The following is a 22181-nucleotide window of genomic DNA, read 5'->3' on the forward strand; positions in this document are numbered from 1 at the left end:
TTTTAAGAAAATGACATAGTATTCATTATATAGTTTGAAAGAACCACAGTTGTGATCAGAGGGAAAGAATATATTGTTTTAATGTGACATGTGGCAAAGATGCAGCCTTGCAGTCCAAATAAAATCCTCCATAAATTTGGGCCAAAACTAAACACTTCTTCATTTTTATCTGATGATGCGGATTTGTAAGAACAGCAGGCATACATTACTCATGACAGTAAAGGGATGTGGATTTGCTGCAACAATATAGCTCAAAAAATGCATTTAGTTGAAATGTGTCCACAGCAGATGCCCGGCAGTCTGTTTTTGGAGAACTCAAGTATTCAGAAGGCTCAACAAGCTGTTCTTCTGTGCAGATTGGAAGCAACTAAAGCCTGAGTTATGAGTGAGCAGATCTTTCTCCATACTGCAGCATTAAAACGAGGGTGGACCAGTGAAGACACGCCACAAACAGGTCTTTAGCTTCCAATGACAAGCCACTACCTTTGTTCTTGTTAGTGTGGGTGAACTGGAGCCGATTTGTCACATGCAGGGCAAATCACAGCTCAACGCCATGGCCTCATCCCTTTCCATCTTCTTTCTCTCAATAAACACCAGGCTAGTGATAAGCCTTTCAGTAATCAATATCAGCCTGTGGCTCCTGATCACTGCAGACAGAGATTAAGAAATGTCTTGCCATGGGTTGGATGGTGGTGGCCGAAACAACTGATCATTACCAATCATAGCATCTACCTCACATCTCTGCATCAGCAGTGCCTTGAGCTCTGATCAATTTGGATTCAGAATTCTGAGATTCAGGGAGTTTGAGTTAAGTTCAAGATTAGTTCAGTTTGAGAGGCGATCCAGCCCCCCTACAGTGTTGCTCTCACCATTAATGGAGCTGATGGTCTTACTGGTTTGTGGGAATATCTTTCACTTTAACTAAAGTATTAATTTAGCTCCAATAAAGGAAATCTCTGGGTTCACATGATGTTGCCTGGTACTGCCCGGTTAGAGTGGATGGTAAAATTAACTGTAATGAAAAATGAGCTTGAGCTGTCTGCCTATCACTCCTTTATCCATTGGTTATTAGAAACCTGGTGGTCCATGTGATGAGCAATCCTGTTCTCTACGTTCTTCCATTACAGTCAGGTAAATAGAAAATAGAATGATGAAATGCCCATTCCTCCTTCTGATTCTTTATTGATTGTCTACTGCTTGTCATCTTTGTGCTCCCACCTTATATACAGTGTACCCTCCTTCCTCCCCCCATAGATCCTGGATTGACCATTAGGCACTAGGGACTGTATGGAAATTATTTTAGTGGGGAGGAGTGCTGAAAGGCCGAATACCTTCTCCCCCACAATATCTCAAAGTAATATATTAATGGCAACGATAACACAATGGTGAAAAGACAGCCACTCCTTATTTTTGAATAAGGAGCTGCCAAAGTATTATTATAGCCAACAAAGGAGTGAACGAGGACAGGTGACATCTCTGTGCTGAAGGGCTTGTGCACACACACCACACCCCATATTCTGTGCATGTGGGGAAACATACCTCCACAGTGCACATGATAGCCTTCTTCTTTTTTATATAATTAATCTCACAAATATGTGAATAAAAAACTCAAATATCCTCCCCTGCTGTCTTAAAAAAGGCTGACAACCCTCACTCTAACAAATATTTAAATTACATTACCTTCTAACTTTTCTAACCTCCCTCATCCCCTGGTACTTAATGTGTGTACAGTCTCTTACCTCATATGTATGCCACATAGCAGGTCTTAATTGCACTGAAGTAACTCAAGCCGCGTAAGTGCTTGTGGATGTCTATTAATCAGGTATGAAAATTGGGAACATGATAGCTCTGCCATGTGCAACGACATAAGATTGAACACTAACGGCCAAACAACTGCAAATATTTTAAGATTTCTAACTGATATTGTGGCTGTTTTCAAAATGTTTGAATGCCTTTGAAAAGCAATTCTGGTTGCTGCTGTGAGAATTCAAATCAGTCAGAAAAGCAATTTACTCGAGGCCAAACCACTGGACCAAAGGCTCACTGAAATAAAAGGATACTTGAAGCTTTTTACAACTGTGGATCAAACAAAAGAAATGCACAGCCGGAGGAAGACAGGCAGGGTAACAGCATGTGTTTGCATGCACATGTCACAGAGAAACATGGGTAGTTGAACTTACTGAGTCTGGGTCGCTGATGGACACTTGCTCTGAAAAGCGCACTTTAGGCGGGTTGGTTCGCAGGCGGGCCTTTTTGGCTGCACTTATGAAGGCAGACTTAGGTGACTGAGGATAAGAAGAGAGAGAGAGAAACTCTTGAATCAGCTTGAAAGAAGAGACGTAAATGAGAGAAAAAGCCCCTGTGACTGCCAGCGCTAAAGAGACATGTGTTGGAGAGCTGGCTAATGCTGCTGGCTAATGCTGCTGCAATGCGACAACAGCAGGCCTGCTTTTCAACATGAAACTCACCTGCTAGAAGTTTAAACATTTTTAAATTGTTTAAATTACTTTTTGCTCTGAGCACAATAATGATGTTAACCACTTTAGAGCCAAGACATAGGCTAGTCCCTGCAAAACCGCTGCTTAACTCTTATGCATCTAAATTATGAAATTGAAAAAATCTGATTTACATCTTGTCTTACCTAACTTATCAGTTTCATCATGTAAAGATATCCAGTCCAGTTAGTTGGCTAAATAAATTGTATATTTCAATTCCATCTATGTGGATGGTTGCACACACAATCTTTCTTTTAATAAGGTCTCATGTAGGTGTATGTGTGCCTACGTCAAGGCACTCTGAAAGGGGCAACCTGAATAAGAAATTACTCTAATGTGTAGGCATGGCCAAGGATACTAATGTACTGTATGTCTGCACTGCATTAGTGTGCACTATTGGAAAAGAATACTGTACGGTGTTTCTGTATCATTCAGAGTGACATGATAAGTGTTAAGGCTGGTGAAGAGTAAAAGAAATCCTGAGGGAGAGGAACATGAAAGAGAGTGAGTGTCCCATTATACTACCTGATGGGGCTGCAGCACAGTGAGAACTATAGTGTCTTTGCAGCGTCTATGGAAAGACAACAGAGAGTGGAGTGGGTTAGATAACGCCGCGTACAGCATGGTATTTGGAGAGCTTCTCAGGGTTTATATCTGCCATTTTCTCGCTGTCCTTCAGCTGCAAAAGGACTGATTTATCCACAGGTTTGTGTTGATGTAACGCATCAGCAAAAAGAAACTGTTTGTTCCTTTTGATCCACCCTGTACCCATGTCCTCTCTACTTCCCGTGTTGCCGGTCCCATGGCCCCTGCCTTTCCCTCCCCCTCCCTCCCTCCTGGGACAGTAAAGGATGTTACCTTACAAGGTCTATGACTCTCTCTCGGGGGGCGTCGCTCACCGTCTCCTCGTTAATGGCCAAGATCTGGTCTCCGGGGAGAAGCTTGCCAGAAGAAGGGCCGTCTGCAGGTGAGCACAGCCAGCATATAAAGTCATATATATATAGTAAAACGGAAAGTTTGATTTCAGTCGTCAGTGGAAATGTCATCACTCTCCCTGTGTTTTCTCTCCTCTCACATGCACGCACATACTAACCAGCAGAGACGGAGCGTACAATGACAGGCCTTTGGCTGCCTGCAATGAAGCCGAAGCCTTGAGTTGGGTGCCGCTGGATGGTGACCTGTCGAGCTGAGGCAGGACTTAGGGTACCGCTGTCCATACCATCCTGGCTCTCCTCTAACATTGCAGAGCTACAGAGCAGACACACACACACACACACACACACACACACACATACATTAATAAATACAAATAAAAACGAATATCCTCAAGTGCATAGGTCAAGGCCATGTGTGGTACTATGTACCTGTCACATGCGTTCGTGTGTCCATCCTGGACCTCGGCCATCCCCTGAGAGGAGGGAGCAGCATGGGACAAGGTTGCACTGCAAAGGCCACTCTCTGTTCCGCAATCATTCACCTGCACAAAAGAAACAACCAAAGATGTAAAATACCCTGCTTTCTCCACAGCAAGTCTCTTTTGTACCATTTCCTGTGTTGAAACCACAGTTTGTCTTAGCACACCCTGGAATGAGTGCTCTTGGAATAGAAAAATAAAATGAAAAATGCAAAGCTGAAAAATGTTACTTTGAAGATTACAATCCCAGACAACTTCCACTGTTAACAAGTTGCATTTGGCTCCTCACAAGGTTCTGCGTTGCACTGAAAAATGCACAAGATAGGAAGGAAAAATGTAGGCATTTACTTTGCTAAAAGCATCTGACATTTGAGGCCTTCAGAGAAACTGCAATTATCAAGGACCTATAACATAATGCGCAGAGAGTATGTAACACATTAAGGTCTCTGAATCTGCCAGCTTCTGCCAGTGTGGACTAAACTACCGCTTTGAACCACACATGCTCTTTTACAGATGCCTGTGTGGGAGGCAGGGAAAGCAAGATTACTGAAACACTGTGTGTGAGTGTGTATGTGGCACATGGGTTTCTGTGTTTGTGCCAGAAAAATGGATGGAAGTGTTTGTGCAATGGAAAGAGAGTCAGAAAAGTATGCTCATATCTGCGATATAGGACAATGATGATTGCTGACTAAAGATGTGACAGTAATTGTGATGTCAGTGGTGCAGATGAGCTTAAACAGAGAGAGAGAGACGGATAAAGAACAAGACAACACTGTTGAGGATGATTATGCAGGCATACACTTTTGAGAGCAAATACCTTTCTGAGTGCCACAGGCAGAGAACTGAGTCACATTAGTCAATAGTTCAGATTCATATTCTTGTCACTTGCTGTTTCTGATAACAGTGGCTTATGGGGGAGCATGGCTCATTTACAATTCCACTGATGCATTACTGATCTCTACCTTGTGTCATGGTATCAGATGAGGGTTGATGTAACATAGATAGGCTTCATTTTGAGCTCAGTCCATGACTAAAAATCCATTATGCTATGTGTGCTTTGAATTTCAATTATACCAATCATTTAAAAAGATTAGATTTTAATAAAGAAAATCTGTATTCGATATTCAGCTGATTTACAAAGGATCGTCTGTCTGTATCAAAGGTGCACTGTGGTGACAAATGATGCTGCACCAGCTGGTTCTGCCTCCAAAAAGGATTACATGTTTTTCATTGAGCATGATTATTTTATCCTTTGATTCTCTCAGCAAATTCTGACAGTGTGCTTCTCTCCCCATTCGTTCTCCCTTCTTTCTGTCCCTCTAATGTCTTCCCCGCCGCACCATCGGTCTCCCTCTCCAGTTGCTGGGAGCACATCCATTCTGTTGGAGGAGCCAGTGACTAGCTGTTCATCAGGTGGGTGTGATTGGTGTGTGTCATAATGAATGCCAGTGACTCCTCAGCATGTCTTCTCCAGTTCAGAGGAGCCAAGATTTGTGACCTCAGCAAGGAGACAACATAAACATCCTTGTTGTGAATAGCATGCACTTACACATTGTACATTATTCACAGAGCCTTTGTTGTAGTCCTTGAGTCTTTTTCAAGATCAGATGAAATTGTACAGTACTACCAACATCATGGCTATACAACCATATGTAATGGTTATTGAAATGAAACAGTGTAATGCACCCCCATCTGTCTGTTTTTGTCCTGTGGCTTTTTGGATACCACACAGAATTTACAGTTTTAAATTCTTCGCTTAATTTAGAGATGACTTTTGGCATTCAAAATAAGTGGCGAGGAAGAACTGAACAGAAGACAGAACGACGAAGGTAGCCGGGGGGGCACCGAAGCTTGCACGTCTGCGAAGATAAACAGCCATTCAGCAGAGGGGTCGACCTTTTCCTGAGAGAGGACGCTGAGGAATTCTGTCAAGAAATGATCCCCAAGGGCATCGGCAGGCCTGCCCGTTGCTATGACTACGGCTCTCTGTGGCTTGTTGAAGCTCGGGTGGACGGAGGAATAGTGGGTGGATGAGAATAGTGATGTGGCCCGACATTCTGCGATCTCCCTGCAGCCAATATGGCCGGATGCCAACATTTCCTCGGGCACCAGAGGTCAGGGCATCACATACCTGCTCTGCTACAGTGTTCCGGTCTGCAGAGGCTCGCTGGGCCTCAGGGTTCGGGAAGAATGACCTTTTACTTATTATTCTCCCAGGTCTAACAAGGTTATCGTTAGCTTGGAGGGATGCTGGATTTCATCCAGTTTATTGGGTAGACCTGGCTACATTAGATACAGTCCAATAAAATCTTAATTAAGTTAATTTTGTAATCGTAGAGAGGTGTTGATGCAACTCTTTGGTCGTGTTGAAGTGAATTGCACTATGTTGTATAGTGTTGCTACTATACTCAAAGCATTGAGAAATAAGAATAATGATGTGGAATGATGTAGCCGAAGTGCACACCTAATAATTTGGCAGCTCAATAAAACATAACCATAATTCAGTCAAAGGAGTGAGAGAAATAAGATAATTAAAACAAGTTGGTATAAATGCGCAGTATTAGTATAAATGTCTTGCCAGCAATATGTTTTAAAACAATTTAATGAAAAGATCTTAAAATAAATTCCAATAGTGACGGGCAACCAAGGCAGAGAGACTCCTTCTGGTCCTTGTTAAGACATCTGCATCTGAGTTTGATGTCGTGTAGTTCACCTATGGCTATTTCTCAGTTAGATCAGGAAGGAGGGTGCTGGAATAGAACACGCAGAATGTTTTGTAAATCCAGTCTGAGATGAAGAGCCAGATTTGACTACAAAAAGAAATACAAAAACTAATGGTCAAATATTCTTTATTACATGTGATTACATAAGTGAAGCTTGAAACGTTTCTGTGGGATTGAATTGCATTTTTCAGAGGAGCATAAAAGGCCATAGCTGCTGAAGCTGTGTAAACCGGATGGGCTCGAGGCAAGTTGGCAAGGCAATGTAAGGCAAGTTTATATGTATAGCGCATTTCAACAACAAAGCAATTCAAAGTGCTTTCCATAAACCATAAAAAAGAAATAAAAAAACACATTGAAATACATTTTTAAAATGGTAAAATAGAAAATTAAAACAGGAATAAAACTATATTAATCCATTATTACAAAAAGCCATCTTCATAACACCTTGAAGATACATGCTTAAAGATGGAGTTAGTTAACATTGTTAGTCCTTACTCATCACTTTTCAAAGCACAAACACAAAAACACAATCTGTTGAATGTTAATGTCTTGCTTAGTGAATTAAGCATTTAGAAATTTCATTAAATGCATTTGTAGGGAATATTGTAGGAAAATATGAAGAACTGCGAATGTGATATATATAGCCTATTTAATAAAACAGCCAACTTGTCAACATGCATCCTTATATAGAGGACACTGAATTTGACAAAATTGATTTATGCATTTAGGGTAAATGAATGCAACATTATCCAGACTTAATTATTTTAGCCTATTCCCAACTGCAGGGATTGAGGCTTAGCCTTTTGGATGCTGCTCTCAAAAGTAGATTCTTAATTATGGTTTAATAGGAATTAAAGAGTCCACCCCAGCAACAATTAGCTGTCCCTCTGAATTATCTGGCTACTTACCCTGTTGATGCTTAAGGAATTTTCACTTATTTTACTGTTGCACTAATTGTTCGTCTCTCTGATTAACTGTGTCTGGTAAATGCCTGAATTAGAAATTGTAATTTGAATCAGAGATGGAATCAACTGCAGAAACTGGGGAGTTGTGCAGCCCTAATTGGAAACTGAAGAGAGTCACAAGTGACTGTATGTTATTGGATCACTGCCTTGAGAAGCCAGACAATAGGTGAGCATTATCTCAATGATTATTTATGACTAACAGACAGACTGGCCGGGCTTATATCCTCTAGCTGACTAAATAATTAATGAACATAAGAATGCATCAGCTGCTGCATTTTGTGAATTCAATCTAATATTGTTTTTCCCTTGTGAGGAGTTTGCATCGTCATACTTGCATACAGCTCTGTTGCTCAGTTTGTGGTCTTACCATATTAGAAATTTGCGTGGTCTTTAATTACTTTTGATTATGTACACTTAAACTATGTATGGCAGCAGCAATGTCAGTAATCTTTATAGGCCGGTTATGGTCAAAAGAACTCAGACAGCAAGTGTTTTTTCACGCTAGCAACTTGGCTGTATGGATGGCAGAGTCAGTTTGTTGGTTCTTTAGTAGATCCACCACAGAAACCTTTTAAAAAATATTTTTTTAAAGACTGACTTCTGACTGACTGACTTCTACCGCCAAGCACCATCATTTGTTCAACCTTTTACAATGCTTGATTTTTGACCAAATAATCTTATGAAGTGATCACACGATTGTGTATATGGTGTAGTGGAACACATGACATGAGAAACATGAGTTTGGCGAAACAGGTGAACTGTGCCAGATTTCTTCTAAATGTCTAACCGTCCTCGCAGGGTCAACTTTTAACTTATGTTAGTTTTGACATATGTATGTATTTAGCTAAAATATTACTTTTTTGATACAAGGAATGTACAACATTAAAAAATGTATGTAGAATATATCATTATTGGCAAGAGATAAATTATAAGATATTTAACAAAAATATGAATATTGAATACAAACAATCTTGGCAGCCTGGCAAAGCTAATTCTATGACTTAGAATGGCTCTGGGGCATAAAGTTTTTGCACGGCTGTGACGCTATATGTATATGAAGTTGCAGTTAATGCATACTCATACTTCCCATTCAATCACTGAGAAATCCTCTGTCAGCCTAGAGCGCAGGCTGCCAACATTTCATATCAAATGGTAGCAAATCCTCGAATCTGCAAAAATCCTGTTAGAATTATGAAAGAGGCGACACAATAATCTCCCCAGTGTACTGTGAAATCCTGGACGAGATGCTCTGCCTGTCACATATCTGGCCTCTAGGAAGCTGCAAACATGAAAGTCCTACTGGCTGCATGGTCGCCACTGTCTTCAAGCTATTTTTCAGTTGCTGGCTGTGATAAAACCTCTGCTAAATATTTGTACAGTATTTTGAAAGAATTTGCGGTTTGTGACTTGTGGCGATAGACTGACCTTTGCACTGAGAAAGCCAATCAAATGAAGCTATCGACACTGGGCCTAATCCTTTCTGTCACTGCAGGCTGCCCCAGCCAGTCCCACAGAAATCCTGCAGGACAACACAACCAATTCATTCAATGGGGAAAGCGAAGGCTGAAATAAGAAAGTCAGACCCAGGCTTCCTTACTGATAAACTTTTCATTGTGTATTTTATCTGCAGGATTGGACCATTTAAAACCTTAGGCAGTCCTTTGACTGAAATTGGAAAGAGCCCACATTGCTTTTCTATCTTTTTTTCAAATCCTTCGTCTTAACTGTCCTTCACCATTACTATGCAGTTTTATTAGTCTCTTAATCATTCATACACACTGAGACACATTTTTAAATATATTTTAAAAATGTCTTAAGTCTTTCCTCACTGCATCTCACATCTAATCTGCTTCCCCCAGTTTTTCTCACTCTTGCAGGTAGATTCTCCAACACTGTTTATCCCTGCTGCCAGGTAAACAATAAAAAAACTCCATCTCTGTAAGTCTCTCTTGACATGCTGGCTGCATACGAAATAAATACACCGACAGAAAGTGCAGCTGCAGGGCCCGTCCCTCTGTCTGTCTCTGGCTGTGCTCACCTGCTGGCTTGCCTGCCAGCATGGCTGCATCCTTTCCCCTCTTTACACAAATGACCTCCCTAGTAGGGCCAGATGGCATCCATTTAGCTAGCGCTACTGACTTGTTTTTCACTTTCACTTTCTGAACTTGTTGCCCACCTATACTGTTTTTCTCTGTTCCCCATCACTGTCTGTCTATCCATCTGTTACCACCTAGTCTCTTCCGTCCTTACAGCCAAAGCTGACTGCTTGTTTGAAAATGGATCGTGGCTGTGGCTAAAAGCAACAGCTTGAGTGGTGATTGATGCAGCAAGGAGAGAGAGCGTTGGCTCTTTGGGCTGTAATTTGTGTGAAAAATGTTCACTGAGTTGCTAAGCTCTTTACCTTTCTTTTCATACAATAAAATTATCCAATGAATAGTTAAAAAAAAAATGTATTAATTCAAATGAACATATTTGGAATATAACAGGCAATGTTGATAAAGGAGTATTTGAGCTCGTCTGACAGCCCAGTGGTGGTACATCAGATATAAAAGTTCTATAGGAGAAATAGGTATATTATAAATTGGCAACAAAACACTGCTGCATCAGTACAATTTTCTTGGTTGGGTTCCTCGGAATGGCCAGTCAACCAGTGATCACCAAGTTTTGAAATGACCACCGCAGACTATACACACCCACCTGGGCTGAAAACCCCAATCAAGAATCTCTGAGAGCAAGAAAGCAAAAAATTATCTTGATAAAAGTTTTGGATGAGAGCAAACTTGTGGAAAGGAAATGCCATCATGAAAGAGTGATTCTTTTCCCACATGCGATTGGTTTATTTTGTCTCTACAAGGAGTAATTGTCTTGGAGATGGATATTGTAAAAGGTTAAGAAGGATCTGAAAAAAAAAGAGAAAGGGGTTTGGAGTGGATGTGACTCCTTCACAATGGAGTTCACAACCTTCAGGAGGATATCGCACATAACTGTCTTTCCTCTCCAAAGTCCATTAAGCAACAAATGCAAACATGGAAAATAAACCCTCCTCCTGAAATGGATTTCACTGGAGGCTGTGGCTTTGTTAACACGCTGACTTCCTATCATTCTTACCTCGACTGAACTCCCTCTACGTGTCTCTCTCTCCTCATCTCTGAGTCACTCTGTTTTCATTAGCACCTCGACCAAGACAAATGAAGATGAATGATAGTGGACAGGCTTTATCATGATATGTTCTACGGTGTTATCTGAACAGTATAAACAGATGTACCAATGTCACATCAGTGAGTCATTCACATGCACCATTCGTGTGTGCTTAAATCTTTCTCTATTCTTTTATTGTGTCAAGGGCTAGGGAGTTATTGACTTTACCTACGCAACATTATTTTTATTTTTGATCTAAAGGTTTTTGTGTGAATGACAATAATTTTCTGTCTGAGCTTTAGGTAGATCTGTGAGCCTCAAAACATGGCCAGACCATCCAGGCATTGGATAAAACTCAGGAGTTGGTGCTGGAGAGCAGGAAAAAATCTTCATCAGGCCTATCCCGATATAAAAATATACGGAAAAAGTAACATCTGCTAGGCCACATGTTTAAGGACTTCCTTGGTTCCACTTGACTGGACTTGGCTGACCTGTTGGTGTTGGCCTTAGCTGTTCCTCTGACTCACTCCTACATTATTAATGTGATCATCGCACCACATGACCTTCGCCATAACATGGAAATTAGTACCCCACCTTCCAGAGTGCACAGTCTGAAGGTCAGCTTAACCCCAAAACCTGTCTGCTAAAGAGTAGCCACATACAGGCGCCAGCCAAGAGGTTTACTCTGACAAAAAGGTTAGAGCACCACCACCCAGCCCTGTATGTCAGTCTCCTCTCTAAGTCTCTTATATCACCTTTTACCTTTTGCGTACCTACTCTATCTTTCTAGTGTATCTCCATATCCCCACTGCTGTCTGTGGAAGGCTGTAGACGATATGGGTGAATTTATTTTCTCATCTTTTTATTGTGATCGCAAAATAATTAGCATGTGATTCTGACTCGGCATAGGCCTACTTTATTTAGTCACGGGCCATATAGTGACTTTTTCTGAGAGTCCAGCTTCTCCAGTGTGAGGAGTTGATGTTTTTCTTTACCACATATGAGAGTAAACAGAATATCTTGGGATGTTAGATTGATGTTTGACTAAAAAAAGTAATGAGAAGATGTCACCTGGGCTCTGGGAAAAAGTAATTGATTTCTAGAGAAAATAATCAGCAGTTTAAATGCAAATGAAAATAACTGTAATTCAAGGCCCAAATTCCTCCTGTCATTTTAGGTTCAGGAGAGGAAAATATTTGGATTTATCTATAATCATCAAGAATGAAGCATCTCTAGAGAAACTTATGTTTCAGGTGAATGTCATGACCCTTAATACTGTAAATAGAGTTGAAACAATTAGTTGAATGACTAAATTAGTTTAATGGCAACAATTTTGATGGTTTCAGATTGTCTGTCAGACAAAACAATACATTTAAATAGGTCAACTTGACCTGTAGCAATACTATACCGTGTGCCTAATTTGGCCACCATGGGCTTCTATAAACCAGCTGCTGTTGATCATTGGCACAGTCCCTGGCGTAGTGTTTTTTGTGTGTTTTTTGCTGCACAAACAATAAACAGCTAGTCCTGCATCATGCCCATTGAACTGCTTCTTTTTGGTGCCTTGGGTTTACATTCATAACATCATTCAGTTCCCATTAACACGGGCAGTCGCTCCCCCACAATTCAACACAGACCTTGTCGCACTGTGACAAAACTTGGTCTTATAGCAGGTTTCTCCTTCAGCCAGAGTTTGTTCAAACATAGCTTGGCTGTAAAGACCTTGAGCCTGCTTCATTGAGTTGAGATCAATAGCCCGGCCTTGTCTCTGGCATACAGACGGATGGACAGACAGATATGGAGAGGAGGGACAGCGAGGTGTGATGGATCAGCGTGGTAGTTAAGAGCCCAGTCTGTCACAGAGGAGAGATGGATGGGGGAGGTTAGCCAAACAGATGTTCAGCTCTGACGCTCTCTGCGGGTCACTGAGCAGGATCTTGGTTGATAAAAGGAGGATGAGGTTAAGAAATGCAGCTCATCCATGTAATAGCTTGTTACGACTTTTCCTACCGTCCCTGCCCATAAAGTCTATATTTATAGAGGGCAAGGGGCTGACTTTAATGCTGTTCTGACACTGCCGTAGCCCTGTAGAGGTCATAAATATTAAGGAAAACATGACGGTGCTGTATGATGAAAGCCAAAACGTTGTAGGCATTCTTCTTGTTTTTATTCCTCTGCATTGTACTCATAACTGTACAATGTTCAGAGTCACCTTCCCGGCTCCTGAATACAGCACTTCAGCCTGAGCCACTGTAAAACTGTCTGATACTAGAGACATTGCAATTTATTACTTCACGTTCAAGTTTTTCAGAGGTCATTCACTTTACTAATTTGACATAAAATCGAGAATATTTAGCATTCCAGTGATATTTTATATAATGCAATAATCCCTGTCCACTGTGAGCTGCATCTAAATTGCAGCAGCAAGAATAGCCTTTTAATCTGAGGGAGGTGGAAGCAGCCAAGTGTGGAGCTGCATATCCATAGCACTAGAGGCAATCTTCTTAACCTTCCATTTGGATCCACTTTACCCATCAATGAAACAGCACACTCAGTGTTATGCTGAAGGTAAAATACATAGTATGCGAGAGGCAGACACGGGGAACCATTCCCCAATTCCTGTGGGATTTGCAAAGTCAGATGTTCTCTTGTTAGTTAATGGATATCAATTAAAATTACATGAAAATGAAAAAAGTCAGAAAAATAATGCTGAATTATTGAACAAAAATAAACAAATTAAATACTATGCTTACATGTATTAACCCCCTATCTCCACACCAACACTTGTCTGTTTTTGTGTGTGTGTGTGTGTGTGTGTGTGTGTGTGTGTGTGTGTGTGTGTGTGTGTGAATACACTTGAATGCATTTGCTTGAATTGTAGTGGGGAAGGAAAGAGGGGAAGAAAAGAGCATCAATAGAGGATTGATTTGAAAAACACAAGGCAGTAAAACAGAAATATGTCAAATTAAATATAGAGCAAAGAAATAAACGATGAGGAATATTTTGTTATATGAAATAACAGTGCAGTGGGAAAAAATTCAGCTGTTATAGTTCAATAAGCTTCCTTAGATAGCAAGAAGATGCAGTTTCCCTGGCTGGTTATTTTGAATCTGTGTTCGCAGGCTGGGGAAGTTCCACTTGACTACATTTGATTCATCAGTCAGGAGCTGAAAGAAGAAAGTCAGGCCTGCACAGTATTATTTTCTACCCCAAAATCTACCAACCATCCTGTGCTCTCACGGGACTCTGCACTGTACACTGTGTGCCAACTTCAACTCTCATTCCCAGTCTATGTCTTGTTATTTACCAGATATAACCTTTCAAGATGTATAAATACTGTAAATAAGACGAAAGTTTAAAGCGTTGGCAGTGTGGCCAAGGCTAATGCACCTGACCTTTACAAAATGAATTCCAGCCTCCTGCATGCAGGCTTCTGAAAATGAGACCATTAGCTAACCGTTGACTTTAACTATAGCTTTCACATACATAGTGAAAACGACATGGATAGCCACCCAGGTCCGGCAGCCTGCAGCCAGTTACACCAGCCCGTTGCCCACAGCTGAAAACTGAGAGGCAGAGTGGCCATGACAGCAGCAGTGTGGCTCTGTCTCTTTTCTGTCACCCTTCAGTGAAGCACACAGCTCTCCTGACAGCGGAACAACACAGAGTGACATTCATTCTCTACCAAATGCAGCATGGCTGCTTCCAGATCCTCCTCCTCCTATCACTGCCACCCATGAGATATCACCCATACGCCCCTCCTGACTCCGCCCTTTTGGGACTACCAAGCAGTCTTCTCCTGCAGTATGCAGCATGCAGCTCATTTCACCCACACCATCCCCATTTGTGCTTCTGATTAATATTCACTCTTGCATTTCACACATTGGAAACACATTTTCCCACAAACTCTGTAACTGTAATATTAATTCATTCATTGTGCTTAAGTGCACAGAAAGTGATGTTCCCAGCTCTATTTTCCTACTTTGTACATGTTTTACACAGTGCTTTAAGTGGAAAAACCTGTGCCTGTGCATGTTTTCCTACTGTGCATTGTTTCATGTTGTGTTATTCAACATTTCTTATTGCTGTTTTTCAGAACATTTTTAACAAAAGCTTTCAATAAGTGATGGAGGCATTCTGATTCTGACCTGTCCCCAGCGTCCTCAGTGTAAATGACACCTATCCGTCAATATTTTTAAATGTCCTGCCCCATCCAGGCTATGATTGGTCGGTTTACGACAAGTGACATTGACGAGCTACATTCAGCACACGGCTGCTTGAGAGGCACCCGAGCTTCTCTTCTCCCTCGTCTCTCTCTCCGTCGACAGAGTTTAGCAGACAGGCCGGGGTGCGAATTATACAGTGATAACCGGGGGAAGCAACTTTGCTATACAATGCTGAACCAGAACCAAAGACACTATCATAAAATACAGTCTGCATTATTATCTCTAATTCCTAATTCTTATCAATCTAATCAAGTTTAAAGTTTCAACTTACTCTTTTTTTTTTTTGCAAATATCTCTTTTCCTCTTACTCATGTTGACTTTGAATGATGTAATCTGCGTCCAATAAAACAGTAGTCATACACTGTTGTTGGGGAATTGGGAATTTTTTGGAATTCCAGAGTTAAAATAAATGCCATGTTTAATGTGAAAGGACTCACAAAAGACTTCAAATTAAATAATAAACTCTATATTGATGTAAAAATGTATCTCTACAATAACTAATCCCCAATTTCACTGCTCATGCCCAAGCACCAGTGTTAGGTGACAATAACATAAAATATGAAATTACATAGTTATAATGAAATGATAGGGTGGGTTCTCAGCTAGCTAACATCAGATAGCTCATTTTAAGTAACAGAAATGCTAATTATGAAACTCTGAAGGTAGGAAAGATAAGTGCATTAAAGCAGCTAGATAGCTCACTACCAGGGGCAGCTTGTTCATTAGGGCGACTGGGCGACGCAACCCCCAAGCCGGGAAAGGCAGGGAATATTTTCTCACACTTTCTACCACACTGTTAGTGAGCTGTCCAATCAGCGTCAAGTCGTGTTCCGTGGAGTCCCGCCTCTTTGGGGGTGAATTCAATCTGGTTGTAAATCGCCCAGATCTCTCTCATAGACTTTCATGTAAAGGCAGTTTTTTTCGAGTTGCGGCCGCTGCAATGCAACCTCTATGGGTTTGGGGAGGGCTCGCACTTACAGTGGGGGAAAAAAGTATTTGACCCCTTGCTGATTTTGCAGGTTGCCCACTTACAAAGAATGCAACGATCTATAATTTTAATCATATGTACATTCTAACAGTGAAAGACAGAATCCCAAAGAAAATTCCAGAAAATCACATCATATGAATTTATTAAAATTGATAACCATCTGATGAGGAAAAACAAGTATTTACCCCCTGGACAAACAGCATGTTAATATTTTGTAGAAAAGCCATTATTGGCCACCACAGATGTCAAACGGTTTTTATAGTTGGTGAAAGGTTTGTGCACATTTCGGCAGGGATGTTGGCCCACTCCTCCCTGCAGACAGCCTCCAAATCATTCAGGTTCCGAGGTTGTCGCCTGGCAACTCGAATTTTAAGCTCCCTCCAAAGATTTTCAATTGGATTCAGGTCTGGAGACTGGCTAGGCCACTCCAGAACCTTGATGTGCTTCTTCTTCAGCCACTCTTTTGTTGCTTTGGCGGTGTGCTTAGGGTCGTTGTCGTGCTGAAACACCCATCCTCGACCCATCTTCAGCTCTCTCACTGAGGGAAGGAGATGTTGGTCCAAAATTCCACGATACATGGCCCCGTCCATCCTCCCCTCAATACGATGGAGTTGTCCCGTCCCCTTGGCTGAAAAGCACCCCCAAAGCATGATGTTGCCACCACCATGCTTGACGGTGGGGATGGTGTTCTTTGGGTTGTACTCGGTGTTCTTTGCCCTCCAAACACGACGAGTTGAGGCCAAAAAAATTCTATTTTGGTCTCATCTGACCACATCACCTTCTTCCAGGCCTCTTCTGAGTCGTCCAGGTGGTGAATGGCGAACTTCATGCGGGCCTGTACATGTTTCTTCTTGAGCAGGGGGACCTTGCGTGCGCTGCAGGATTTCAATCCATGACGGCGTAGTGTGTTACCAACCGTTTCTTTTGTAACTGTGGTCCCAGCTGCCTTCAGTTGATTCATCAGTTCCCCCCTTGTGGTTTTGGGATGATTCCTCACCGTTCGCATGATCAGGGACACCCCACGAGGCGAGATCTTGTGTGGAGGCCCAGACCGAGGGAGGTTGGCGGTGGTGTGGTGCTTCTTCCATTTCCTGATAACTGCACCGACAGTTGATCTTTTCTCTCCAAGTTGCTTTCCGATTCTCTTGTAGCCCATCCCAGCCTTGTGCAGATCAACAATCTTGTCCCTGATGTCCGTAGAAAGCTCTTTGGTCTTGCCCATGGTGGTGATGTTGGATGCTGGTTGTTTGGGTGTTGACAGGTGTCTTTTATACAGGTAACGAGGTGAGGCAGGTGTATTTGATGTAGATAATTGGTTGGGATTGGGGCTGTGTCTTAAAGAAAGACTAACTGGCTTGTAGGAGCCAGAATACTTGCTGTTTGGTAGGGGGTCATATACTTGTTTTTCCTCATCAGATGGTTATCAATTTTTATAAATTCATATGATGTGATTTTCTGGAATTTTCTTTGGGATTCTGTCTTTCACTGTTAGAATGTACATATGATTAAAATTGTAGATCGTTGCATTCTTTGTAAGTGGGCAAACCTGCAAAATCAGCAAGGGGTCAAATACTTATTATTTTGTCATGCGCCCAGCAGCAGAGCTACGCTTCTGCCACCTGAAAACGACTTGGCAGTCCTCCAGCTTGTTGCTCTCACTAAGACCAGCAGCTGTAGAAAATGTACGTTCAGGCTGAAAATTCAACCATGGTGTTGTGTTGGGAGATGCAGCGACTTTACCAGCGGTGAGTAAGACTCAGTATAAATAATACATGTAATTTGTTAAGCTATGAGGAGAGGAAAAGTCCGCTAGCCGCTAGGTTAATTTATGCTCAGTAAAATGCCAGTAATAACTGTGACTGTAAAAATATTGATAGATTTTATTAATTGCCCCCCCTGAGAGATTTGGCAGGAGCCGCCACTGCTCACTACTGACATTAACAGCGTCTCTTTAGCGTGTGACGCACCGGACTGGAGCAGCTGCCGCTGTGAGTGATGCAGACTGAAATCGTATTTCAAGATTCTTAAATAAAGACATGAGTATGGGAAATGTATTGTAATATTTACAGTTACAGGTAAGAAAGACCCCCCTGAACTGTTGTTTTTGCCACTTTTGTGGGGGTCCACGCTAGGGCTGGCAATAAAATAATAATGATAATTATCACAATATCATTTTCCTCAATATCAATATAATAAATGTTCAATATATGGACAATAAATATTTGCTTTAATTAATTTGAATCACAACAAATTAGCACCTAATTTTTCTATTAAAATATTTATTTTGTTGAAAAAAGAGGCCTGTAAAAAAATTAACTAATCATATTTGTTGAAAAAGATAATAGTTTTCAATGTTCTGACTCAGATTTGTGAAGTGATCCACTGTTTGGCATCAAGTGTTTGTCACATTCTGACCATAAAGAAAAGTTTAACCACATAATTAACCATCTGGTTTCTTCAATTTTCATTGAGGAACAAAATCTTGAAGGAAATAATGATTTGATTTATCGTGATAATTATCGATATTGAATGATATGAAATGGTTTTATCGTGATAACAGTTTTTGGCCATATCGCCCAGCCCTAGTCCAACCTTAACTAGGAGGGTTCTGAAGAGACAATGTTAATTAGCTTTGCAGAAATGAGTTATTACAACAGTTCTACCTACATCTTTCATTTAAATGTAGTAAAGAGAAGGTGTGGACACACTAGCACAACACCTCATTAAACACAATAAGCCCTACAATCACATTACTCACTGGGGTGCATCTTTTGTGTTGGTCATTACAGCTTCCTGGCGAGGAGAGTGCTTGTGTTACTAACATGACAAGGTGATTCCACTCATTCTGAAGATTTTACATCACTGAGTAAATCGTGGAGAGAGACGGGGTCCTTCAGCATAGCGTGTTGGTTTTGTTTGTCAGAAGGCTCAGGTTCAGACCACAGCAAGGGGTTGATTTGTAACCCAGCCACCCTGCTGTCTGGGTCTGGGAGCTTCTGTAGTAGCTCTCCCTCCCTTTCTATCCCTCTGTCTCACTCTCTTACCACTGACTTATCTAGTGCTGGTATGTTTTAGTGGGTGTGCAGAGAATACCAAGTAGCTGCTCCATCAGGGTGTATAATTATCTGGCCTGCCATGCCCCTGCTGCCTGCCTGCTTGGGTTCAGCCAGGCCCCACTCGTCCCCTGCCTCAGCTTGGACTTAAAGTCTACCACTGTGCAGCAATTGTGTGGTTTTTGCTCTTTTTGAGGTTTCCTAATGTGTTGCCACTGTCATTTTCTAAACCACATCTTTCCATTTGTCTATCTAACTTAAACAAAGTAAGAAATTCAAATGTCATTTTTATTAATTATTATATCAAGAACTGCATGGATGTCTTTTGGGTCTATTAGTCAGCCTCCACTGCGGCTGCAGGGCTTTTTTTTGTGGAACAGTGGTGTTGCATCATCTCTACTTCAGTTTCATCATTCCACTTTATGTTGAATAGATATTCTAATGTAATTTTGGCATTATACAAGCTTTTGTTGGTTGAATGTGTCACATAGTGTGGTCAAGGTGTGAAATCCCAGCTTACCATATTTCTGATTATGGTTTTGTAGGAAATATAGGTTACAGCTTACTATTTCTTATAAAAAATATTGCTGAATACAATCTAGAACATATCTGTAAACTGTTTACCAACAATACAAAATGTTAACGTTAAGAGCCTGTATGTAGTTTTTTTAATCTACAAGAAATTAATCACTTTTTAATTCCTTGTGAATGAGTTGTAACCTACTATAAAAATGAATCATTCGTTGGCTTCCTTGATTACGTCTGACTGCTTCCTATGTACAGAAATCGGGTCAGATTTTCTGAAAAATTCACTGGCTCACGTAGGTTGGGATGTTCATGCGTGCTCCTGAGCCTCTTGCCTTCTGATTCTGAACTCTATACATAGTGAAAACACAGCTGATGAAATGGAGTCTGCTAACACAAAAAAACGACCAGCTCCCAACAGAAACTCCACATAAAGAAAGAAAAACTAAAAAATTTCTATGTGCTGAAGTTCGTCAGGCCAAACGAGAATCTGATTGAAGTCGGATGAAAAACACAGTCCACATCTGAAAGGCGTTTCAGTCATGGAGAGACACAATGGTGCAGTCATTGTAACATTGTAGCATCGATTAGTTCAACGTCAACCTAATAAATATTACTGTAACGTTAAAGTGGGATTTTACTGTAGTTTCCAGCATGCTATGTGAAGCTGTCTCTCTGTGTGTATTGGATTCTGCTACTTTATGAGTTCAAGCACGTGCGCAAGCACATACCTGGTTGCAATCTAAAACCGCATTGCTAGTGGTTGCTGAAAACTACATATAGCACTTTAAACTTCAGATCTGTGAATGTGAATTTCACACTAAAAGCCCAGAATGTTTGCTATGTCCAATGGAGAGATCGGCAGCTGATAGTAGCTCACATTATTTTCAAACATGTTTTGCTAAAACTAAATCAAACATTGACGTCAAATAAACTGAGCTCCACAACACCCATCCAATTAGATCTTGGCATTGACAGGAGACAGAAGTTAGGACGGCATCTCTGAATTCACAAGTTATGTAACTTTACTCTCTTTTTCGTGAGACGTGAGTAAAAAAATCTCAAGCGTGACTGTATATTAGAAGAGCATCTTAGTTAGATGCGTTGTGTGCTGCTCTTGTTTTTGCATTCTACCTCATACATCTGTTCACTCTTGTGTAATTGGTCTTGCCCTAACACCAATCACACATGGGATATGTGACACAAACCCAAATCTCCAGGGTCAAAGTTACAAGCTTTGTATGTAATAAAACATTGCTAGTGAAAATAATCAAGGTAACAATAACATTTCCTCCATTACATATTTGCCAATGCAAATGTATTGCATGTTAATGCAACGTTGCTGAAAACACGGTCAACATCTGAAAAGGCATATTTTGTTATGGGAGAGGTATATCAATAAAGCTGCTGGAGTATCATTCTGTTGTTATGAAGAGCCTACTCAGGTGTTACACTGAATATTGATACAAATTTAATGTGATCAATTGTGCAGAAAAATACTGCACAACATAAGCCTATTCTTTCTTTAATACATTCATATCTTTTCTCCCACATACGGGTGGTAACTCCTGCTTATGTTGGGCAATAAGCAAACAAACACTGCTGCATCAAAGCCGCTTAATGAAGGAGATTGTATCTACTCTAAAGATTTTAATCTTCCGTCTATGATTTGGTGAGATGGTCCAGGGGCTTTGTGACACTCCATAATATGCTGTCTGCTGCTCTCACCCTCAGTGTGGAGGAAATGAATATATGCTTGGCTGCTCGTACTGCTTTAATCCATTTAATGCACCCTGGGCAAAAGAGAGGAGAGAGGAATGTGTAGCCTGCTGTGGTGCACATATCTAAAAGAGCTTGACTATTGCATTGAAGCAGAACCGCTGACTGCACACAATTCTTGTTGCAGTTGTCATTGTCATGTGTAATTCGCTTGCTAGTATTAGTCAGGGTGTAGAGTAAATAGGTATGTTCAATGATTGTCTCTTAGCCCGGTAAAATGTACACCTTTTAATATTAATTCTATAGGCATTCAACCAGCACAATTAATGTAGTAATTAGAGTATAAAGATTTTCAGAAGAAAGCATCTCCTAATATTTGCTTGTAACTTTTTTTGTTTTTGTTTTTGACAAAATTGATATACCTCTGTCACACTTTAGATCTGTTTGGGAAGAGTCTAGCAGCATTTATGCTCTTTTATGCTCTGATAAACTCTCAGAATTCATTTTAAAAGTGTACCTGGACGAATGTTTATTCCAGTTTTAAGTGTAGGTGGCCCATTGAGTGATGGCTCCGCCATGAGATGTGATGAATCAGGTGGCAACTGTGCTCTTTTCTCCCTGTTAATGGGCTGCGATCAATAATGTAGCTCCGTATCAGCAACCACAGAGAGATAACTGAGTATGAGGGGGGTGGGAACCACATGATAATCGATGTGAATGGGGAGATAATCAACAAGATTGCAGGTAATTCTCTGGGTGGTCTGTTATATTGAACTTTTTGCAGGACCATTTGAAGAGACAATCCGTAAAATCATCTCTATTGCTAAAGAGTTGTGCACAGCACCTACAGTGCACTGGGGAATATTTGTGTCATGATTGTGAAGATGAAAATAGGTGAAATATGAGTATACTTGAGTTACAGACAACATCATGAG

At 40.9% G+C, this 22181-nt stretch overlaps 1 protein-coding gene across 2 annotated transcripts in view; it reads right to left on the reverse strand.

Moving 5' to 3' along the window:
• Positions 1-22181, reverse strand: part of frmpd3 (FERM and PDZ domain containing 3) — a 57329-nt gene that overhangs the window by 13473 nt on the left and 21675 nt on the right. For both annotated transcript variants that reach the window (XM_038699359.1, XM_038699360.1), the window contains exons 2-6: positions 3860-3972; positions 3589-3743; positions 3354-3456; positions 3021-3066; positions 2181-2285 (exon numbers count right to left, since the gene is read on the reverse strand). In XM_038699359.1, the coding sequence (XP_038555287.1) occupies positions 2181-2285; positions 3021-3066; positions 3354-3456; positions 3589-3743; positions 3860-3900 (450 nt within the window). In that variant the 5' untranslated portion in view covers positions 3901-3972. The remainder of the gene's footprint in view (positions 1-2180; positions 2286-3020; positions 3067-3353; positions 3457-3588; positions 3744-3859; positions 3973-22181) is intronic.

The sequence above is a fragment of the Micropterus salmoides genome, unplaced genomic scaffold (assembly GCF_014851395.1).
Source record: "Micropterus salmoides isolate LMB-PRFRI ecotype aquatic unplaced genomic scaffold, ASM1485139v1 Ms_hic_scaffold_5, whole genome shotgun sequence".
In the NCBI taxonomy this organism is placed as follows: Eukaryota; Metazoa; Chordata; class Actinopteri; order Centrarchiformes; family Centrarchidae; genus Micropterus; species Micropterus salmoides.